The sequence below is a fragment of the Gallus gallus genome, chromosome 23 (assembly GCF_016699485.2).
Source record: "Gallus gallus isolate bGalGal1 chromosome 23, bGalGal1.mat.broiler.GRCg7b, whole genome shotgun sequence".
In the NCBI taxonomy this organism is placed as follows: domain Eukaryota; kingdom Metazoa; phylum Chordata; class Aves; order Galliformes; family Phasianidae; genus Gallus; species Gallus gallus.
This window is the reverse complement of record NC_052554.1, coordinates 5,870,735-5,878,928: the sequence shown is the minus strand read 5'-3', so window position 1 is coordinate 5,878,928 and position 8,194 is coordinate 5,870,735. Positions and strand designations below refer to the sequence as shown.

The window sequence follows — 8,194 nt, the reverse complement described above, 5'->3', positions numbered from 1 at the left end:
CAAGGGGGTGTGCCAAGAGATGTGTGTGGAGCTGTGCTCTTGTGTGGATAGATGGGGTAAGGCTGGGTGTAAAGCCCCACTCACTGCAGCCCCACTCACTGCTGCCCCACAGTGTGGGTGCATCATGTCACCATGGAGCAGCTCTGTGAGCAAGGGGTGGGATTGTCTGCCTGCTGGATATGCTCACATGACCGTGTTGTTAGAAGTGGATTTAATATCCTTAATCGGCTTAATATGAACTTTGTTATCCTGGCAGATAAATGTTATTCCCCCACCACAATAGCTTCTAGCCTGCCTGCTGTGTTCAGTGCCTGCCCATATGGGTGGGCTCTCCCTGCCCTGCGCCGCCCGCTGTCCTGTGGGGCAGCAGCTCCCCTATGTCTCAGGAGAACGGGTGTCTGTCAGCATTGCTAACTCGTACTGTGCTGGGAAAAGGAAGGTGGAAGCGTGCTCTGGTCCTTCCAGCAGCAAGAAGCAGGTGAATGTTGTTTCATGTGAGGTGGGGACTGTCGATGTGTACACTGGCTCTGCATAGCAGCCTAAGGCAGTATCTCTGTGGTGATTTGCTGCCCAAGAAGGAAGCCAATGGCCGTTTCAGCTCTGCTGTTGAGGACTGAGCGTGGGGCGTGCTGTGCTGTGCTGTGCATGGCTGGCAGCAGGTCCGGGCAGCAGGGCAGAGGCAGCGCAGTGCTGGTGGCTGAGTGCCCACCCCCGGCCCTGTCCTGCCGAAGTGCTGAGCGATGGCCGCGTCTCCCCGGTCCCGGTGGGTGCTGTGCTCTCGGGTTCCAGGCCAGGGCGGAGCGGTTTGGGGCTGGGAGCGGTGCTTCACTCCATCTGCCCTCCACTAATCCCCAGACAAACGCAGCTCTTCCATCTGTGCAGCCGGAGCCGCCGAGCCCATCACACCAGCCACTTAATCTAAATGGCTTTGGCCAAAGATAAGGTCATTAATTACACTGGGATTAGAAAACGTTGCGGGCCGGGCCGGGCTCTGCATCCGTCTTGTCCTCTCCCGCGGCCCCGCTGAGCAGCGCGGCTGCAGTCTGAGCTCTGCAGCACCTCCTGAGCACTGCGCGGGGTCCGCTGTGCGGGGCTCCCGGCGGAGCGAGGCTCCGAGGTGTCGCACAGGCACGAAGTGCTCCGGTGTTCCGCATCGCGCCGTGCCCGGCTCGGCTCCGGTGCTGCTCGGGGCGGCGGAGCGCCGTCGGGTCTCCGTGTCGCGGTGTCACAGAGCCATCTGCCGGCGGCGGCCGCCCGGGCTGCGGGGCGGGAGGGGGGGGGGAGGGTGTCGCGCCGATCGGACCCGCGTGTCCGGGGTGGGCGAGGGGTTGGACGCACCGCAGACGGCGCCGCTCTGTCCATGGGCAGATTAAATGTCATTTTATTTCATAACGCCCCCCCCCCCCCCCCAAAAAAAAAGAAGAATGTACAAAAGAAGAGGTGAGGGGCGATTTAATTACGTATATTAAAAATCCACTGGGTGGGGCCGAGCCGATTCCTGCAGTCAGCACAGCAATGCTCCTTCCTCCTCCTCCTCTCTGCACACGTGGGGCTGGGGGCAATGCCTGTCCCCTCCGGCACCCCCAGTCCCACCCTGCCCGGCCCAATGTCCCCGCAGTGCCACCCGCAGCCCGCGTCCCCAGGCGCTGCTCTCAGGGCGGTGGGAGCACATCCAGGTGCTGCCTGGGGGGGGGTGGGGGGGGACAGGAGCACATCAGGGTGGCTGTTTTGGGCCGTTCTGATTTATTTCTGTATTTCTGTGCAATTTCTGTTCCCTCTGTACAAAATGAGCGGTATGGGCATGGCGTGGGTGGCACAGTGATGTGCGCTGGGATGCGGAGCTGCGCTCACTGCAGCAGTGCCCGGATCTGTTTGGACGTGGTGTCATCGTTCAGGTGCCGGGTGGTGTACCTGGAAAGTGGGGACCGTCACCCTGCAGCCACGGAGGGCTCTCGGGAGTAGTGCTGATCCCATCCCGGAGCAGATGGGCTCCCCTGCTCCCCCCATTCCCGCTCACCTCAGCGCATTCAGGAGCCCCTCGGTGCTGGTGGAGGGTTGGTCCTTGAGGACCTTGATGCACCCCTTCATCTGCACGTGGAACGGAAGAGGTGGTGAGTGCCCAAATGGACTATAGATTCCCCCCCTCTGCCCCCCAGGGATCAAATTCCCCTCTGGCTCAGCTCACACAGAGGTGTCCCCATGGGGTGTGCCCTATAGACATCACTGCTACTTTAGGACACGCAGTGGCTGTGATCCCCCCAGGGCCACTCACATAGATCTTGGAGGTCTTGGCAAAGGCCCCCACGGGGTGGACGTGGTCATAGAGGATGATGACCCCGACCATCACCCGCATGCAGAACAGCAGTGTCTCAGTGTTGGTGAAGCGGCTGCGGTACTCCCTGCGAAGAGAGGGTCTGAGCTGGAAAGGGAGCAGAGGGACCCCAAACCCCAGTGCCCACAGGGTGGGTACTCACGGGGTCTCTAGCATCACCCTGCAAACGCAGGCCATGGTGCTCAGGCAGTCGGTCGTGTCCTCAATTGGGAGCGTCTTGTTCTGAAAGCAAAGGAATCCCAGGGGCTGCTCCCCGCAGGGCCCCCCACCCATCTCCAGCCCTACCTGGAGTCAGAGGGGCTTCACCCCACTGCTTCAGTCCCTCCAGGCTCCCCAGCCCCACTCACCTCCGAGACAAATTTGGTGGTGGCATTGCTGAGTGTTTTGAGCATAGGGGTGGCCTCGGCATAGAAGAGGGACATCCTGTTGGCCATCTCATTGTTCACCTCGCTCTCCGCATCCAGCTGTGGGGTGGAGGGGACATGGGGCTGGTGGCAGCACTGCTGTGCCCGCTGCCCCTCAGGGAGGTGGTCCTGTGGGGCCCCTCTCACCTGGAGGTTGTTGATGCGGTTTCGGCTGATGGTCCGTCTGTAGTAGCTGAAGTCGTTCTGGATGGCGGGGTTGGTCATCTAGGAGGAGTGCAGCGTTAGGATATGGGATTGGGGCTGCTTGGTGAGCCCCATGGCTGGGAGGGCAATGCTCCAACACCCAGCTTCAGCACCATACAAAAAGTCAGCATTAGGGCTGATGTGGGGCTGGGCATGGGGACAGTGTGGGACCTGCAGCCCACGGGGGGCACCTTGAGCTCATCAAAGCTGAGGGTGAAGTGTAGAATCTCAGCGAACTGCTTGGCCAAGGCCTGCTCCCGCTCCAGATGCTGCGTGGGGGGGTACGGGGGGCAGGTGAGGGCCTCCAGAAGGCTGCGCAGTGCATTCTCTGTAGACAGAGCATCGCTGTCACCACCTCAGTGCCAGATGAGGAAACTGAGGCACGAGGCAGTGCAGCGGTCCCACATGGGGTTACAGTGGGGGTGCAATGAGGGTACAGGGGAGGGCTCACCGAGCCGCAGAGAGAACTCGTAGAAACGCTTCAGCTTGGCAACGAGGGGGCACACGGCGCTCCATGCCCTCTCCTGCAGCCGCAGGTCCCCGGGGTTCTGGATGGCCTGTGGGGAGAGCAGTGGGGTGACCCCAAGCTACGGGGAGAACAGCGGGGCTGGGGCTGCACCCACCTCTCGAATCTCCTGCCCAGCACCCGTGTAGGACTGCAGCTCAGCCAGCACACCCTGCGACTCCTCCAGCACGGCATTCACCTGGTTCCACACCACAGTCTCGGCCTCTGTCGGCTGCGCATCTGCAGGGCAGCGCCCCGGGGAGAGAAACCCGGAGGGCTCTGAGCGGGACGGGGGCAGCCGCGGCAGGTGGGGTGATGTCCCCGTCCCGCTGCCCCAGGGCAGCCCCAGCCCCACGCTGACCCCAAGGGCTGACCCCAAAGGGTTGACCATGAGGGGTGGAGTGGGAGCAACCGGCCATGGGGCTGCCCCCTTCCCCGGGGAGATCCCTGGGGCAGCAATAGGGTGGGCGTCTGGGATGGGGGCAGTGCGATGGATGGCGGGCATGGGAACTCAAATGGTGTGGATGTGGAACTCATAAGGTAAGAAACAAAGGAAAATAAAAATCCCATCTCACTTTCAAAGTCAAGGAAAAAATTAGGGCCTTGTTCAAGTTCGTTATAAGTCAACACTTTAAGAAGGTTCCCCATGTGAAACCTGCAAGAGAAGAAACAAGAGGAAAAAAGCATGACGGCGAGGTGGGATCGGGGAAGAGGTGCTGCGAGCAGCAGGGCAGAGCCCGTCCTCCCGGCCCTCTTCCCCCCGAGGATGGAGATGGGCGCTGCGATGAGTGATGGAGCAGAAGGAGCGGAGCGGAGTGAGGAGAGCCGCCGGGCTGCAGCGAGGAGAGCAATGCAGTGGTTGAGTCCCAGAATGGGGGTCCTGGGGAGCAGCCGCAGCCCCATGCAGAGGGATGGAGAGGGCTGTGTGCACCCAAAGGGCCCTCCAGCTTGGGTGGTTGTGTGGTCCCAGCCCCGGCCCCAGTGCCTATTTTGGGATGTTTGGTGCTGGGGGTGACGCAGAGAGCTGCATGCAGCCTCTTCCCGCCGTGGCTGGGGCTGGGCCCCGCGGTTGCTGCTGCACTATATTTACACCCCTCGCTCTTGTTCTGCGCTGTGCTCTGGGAGGAAGGAGGGGGGAGGCAGGAAGGGGCCGGGGGCTGCACCAGGCTGAGCCTCCCACCACGGCCAGATCTCCCATTGCATCCCTGTGCACAGCCTGGAGCATCCCTGAGCTGCATCCCCAGGCATGGGACCAGGAACCTGTGGGCATCGGGGTGCCTGAGCCCAACCCATGTGGCAGAGGTCCTTCCGCTCCACTCCCAGCATCCCCAGCCTTCAGGCTGTCCCAGCCATGGTGATGGTGGGGACGTGCTGCACCGCCACCAAGTGCCACTGACTAATAGCAATGGGCATGTGCCTTGTGCCAGGTCCTGCTGCTGGCACGTGTCCCACGTCCCCCTCACTTGGCTGGGATGTGTCCCCATGCAGGACTCTTGGGGCATGGGTGGGGCACCTCCTGGGGTCTGACCCCACTCCCCAGCCCCATGCAGCCTTTATAGGGCGCATCCAGGACAGCCCCAAGGACACGATGCTGCTTGAGGACTCCGCGCCTGTCCCCATCTTCTGGGGAGCGGCCACCGCAGCGGCCCCAGCCCCCTCCCCACTTCACCCTGCTCATGGGACTTACTTTCAAAATCCAGGAAAAAATGAGGACAGTTTTCTAAATCTTTGCCCAATACCTTTATCAGGTTGCCCATGGCCAGCAGACCTGAGCGAGAGAAACAGCACAGAGTGGAACAGCACTGCGCTGCCACCACACGCCCTGAGCCCCCCCTGACCCCCCACCATGGCGGCACCTACCTGCACCCCTCTGCCCCCGGCCCCGCTGCCCTCCCAGCTGTGAGCACGAGGCTGTGAGTGGATGTGAGGCTGCTCTCTGTGTTTTCAGTTTCTCAAGGCGGGGAGAGAAGCGCTGCGCTTCCTGTGGGCGCTGCTCACCGCCCCAGAATGGCCCCCAGGACAAGGTGTCCTCCCCACGCAACCTGCTATGGGCAGCCCTAAAGGGCAGGGCTGGGTGGGGAGAACCCCACACTGCGATTTCTGTTTCTCAATTTCCCTTCTCAGTTTAGGGGCCCATCACCCACACCACGGCTGCAGCCCTGGTTCCTTACCTCGGTGTGCGGTGCAGCTACAATGGGAGCAGGGGCTGTGCCACGCACCCTGATCACTGCATGGGCCGGTGGGGACCTGCAGGGGAGGTGTGGGGTCAGGGCCCCTGGGCAGCTCATGGCCGCTCGGCCCTTCGGGCAGCCCCGCATACCCTCCAGCCTTCACCTTATTTGCCTCTGCTTGCTCTCACTGCCAGCAGCCGGTGCTTTGGAAGCCGTCCAGCGCTTCCTCGAGATGCGGTCGGTGCGCTCCACACGCCGGCATTGGCCGAGCATCCCCTGCACACCACATCCCCCGTGGAGACCTCCCGGGTGGGGACAGCCTGGGGCACGTGGGGCTGAGCCATCCCCACATCATCCCGAAGGACCCCAGGGGCAGCTGTCCCCGTGTCACTGGGAGGCTTTGCTCTTTGCTGCCTGTACCCCACTGTGGGGTACAAAGGATTGCCCAGTGCGCTGAGCCCAGGTTTTGTCCCCACGGATGCTGGGGAGTTTTTGGGGTGCTGTGCCCTGCAGGGTGGTGCTGGGGGCAGTCAGACTGGAGAGAGACCTCACTCGCTCTGCTCAGGCGCTTGCATAAATTACGGTATCTCATCCTCACGCCCGCACAGAGCTTGTCCTTGAAGGGCAGAGCACAGCTCTCAGGGCTGGGATCTGAGGTGCTGGGCACCCGGGGAGGGGCACGAACGGGTCCCTGTGGGGACATGGGTGTGAGGCCTTGCCCTGGTGTGGGGCTCATTGCTGGGGGAGGGAGTGGGGATGGCTGCAGCCCCTCTGCCCTGTGCTGGTGAATGGAGATGTGTGGCAGCACCGGGCTGGGCCCCTCCGCGTCCCCATGGTGCCCTGGGGGGTCTGAGGTTCAGTGCTCCATTTGCACCATTCCTACTCCCCCCATATTGTCCCATGGTGTGAGGTGGGAGGGGTGGTGGGCAGCATGTCCCACTCTGGGGGGCTCTAAGGAGGGAGATTTGCTCCCTGCCTCCCTTCTGCCCATCACCATGAAGGGACCACGCACCCCAAATCCCCCACGAAGGACACTCCACGCACTGAGGGCTGCGTGCAGCTGATGCAGCACTGGGGACAGCAGGGTCCCCCCCCAGCCACGCCCGCGGTGTCCCCGGGATTATTTCCAATGCACCACACCATCTCCACGAGCATCCCTCCCGCGGCACCAGGGCTGGATCCTGCCCCTGGCCGATCCCCGGCGCTGCCCCCCGCCCTGTGGGGGCCGACCCCCCCAGCAGTGCCCCCACCCTCCTCCCCTGGCACGCTGCGGATGCGGCCGATTTACCGCATGGCTCCAGGGTGAGGAGCCGCAGAGCCCCCCCGGGCTGCAGCATCCCGGGGGCTGCACCCTCCCGCCACCGCCAAACCCCTCCCGAGCCCCCCACCGACTCCCGACCCGACCCGGCCCCGTTCTCACCGTGGCGGCGCAGGCGGGCGGCGGCAGCGCCCGGTGCGTGCGGTCGCTCCCGCAACGCAGGTGCGGGGGGAAGAGCCGCCCGCCGCTGCGTGCGAGCCCTGCGCCGGCTGCCGACTGCACCACAAAGCCCCCCATGGCCCCCGGCCCCCCCACGCCACCGGGGACGGTGACGTCTCAAGTGCGAGGAAGCCGGGGACGCTTAACCCGCTGCGTGCCGGCTGGCAGCATCTGCGGCCCTGCGAATCTCTGTGCGCTGTAGGACGCTGGGACGCCTCGCACCCCGGGGGTCGGGTGCTGAGGGCCCGGGGCGACGCTTCTCCACATTCCTGTCCTTATCCCAGGACGTCCCGGGGGGTTGGGGGGTGGAGGGGTGCAGCGAGAGGGACCCACTCGGTGTCGCCGTCACCCGCGGTGCCCCCATCCCTGCAGCCGCCGCGAGTGGAGGGCTCCGAGCACGGGAAAACGGGGCGTTCCGTGGGGTGACACTGTATGGCGGCTCCGCCGTGGGCACGGCCCCACCCGCACCGCTGGGGGAAGCTGCTGCCCTCTGCATCCCGCGGCGGTGCGGGACGGGGAGGGGTCGGGAGCCGCGGGGAGGGGGCACCGCACCGTCCTTGGCCGTGTTCCCCGCCGTGCCCATTCCCCGCTGTTCCCCGCCGCTCCGTGTAGCCTCGGGTGGGGAACCCGCCCCGCACACGGGCACGACGCGGCGCAGGGACGGTGCATTCGGCCCAGGGGGTCCGAGGGGATCCGGCTCTCCCGCCCCCGGAGTGATGGATCCCTGCAGCCGCGCTGTGTATACACAGCTGCAAATATTTGTGTCTGCATATAAACCGTTCCTCTGTCCCCGTCGGCGGGGGTAAGATCCACGCAGGGACTTCGGGTGGCCCCACGGCTCCGGGCTGCAGGCACTGCCCAGACCGCGCCGGGGAGAGGGGGGGAGTTGGGGGAGGGAAGGTCAGCGGGGAGAGGCAGAGCCATCGCTATGGAAACGCTCGTCTTTTGGCGCTGGGAATGAGGGTCTCTCCCGGGCAGCAGCGGGGCGGGAGGTGCGGGGACTCTGCTCCAGGCTGGGACACCCCCGGACATCGGTGCTGCCGCCCCTGGATGCCCATTTCCCTTTCCAGCCCCCCCAGGACGCCCCCCAGCATCGCATCT

General features: G+C 64.3%; 1 protein-coding gene across 9 annotated transcripts; it reads right to left on the bottom strand.

The window, feature by feature from the left end:
• Positions 1–1,436: 1,436 nt before the first annotated feature.
• On the bottom strand, positions 1,437–7,178 carry LOC419677 (protein FAM49A-like). Of its 9 annotated transcripts, XM_046903624.1 has the most exons (13): positions 7,037–7,167; positions 5,617–5,692; positions 5,185–5,213; positions 4,021–4,100; positions 3,564–3,685; positions 3,392–3,497; positions 3,132–3,268; positions 2,884–2,961; positions 2,680–2,796; positions 2,475–2,554; positions 2,273–2,399; positions 2,018–2,088; positions 1,437–1,911 (listed from the first exon to the last, which is right to left on the bottom strand). In XM_046903624.1, the coding sequence occupies exons 4-13, from the start codon at positions 4,091–4,093 to the stop codon at positions 1,848–1,850; spliced, it is 975 nt and encodes a 324-aa protein (XP_046759580.1). In that variant the 5' UTR covers positions 4,094–4,100; positions 5,185–5,213; positions 5,617–5,692; positions 7,037–7,167; the 3' UTR covers positions 1,437–1,847. The 9 variants fall into 9 exon arrangements, with proteins under 9 accessions (XP_046759580.1, XP_004947939.2, XP_046759579.1 ...); XM_004947882.4 differs by lacking the exon at positions 4,021–4,100 and having other exon boundaries at positions 5,133–5,213; positions 7,037–7,178; XM_046903623.1 differs by lacking the exon at positions 5,185–5,213.
• Between the last annotated feature and the right edge of the window lie 1,016 nt (positions 7,179–8,194).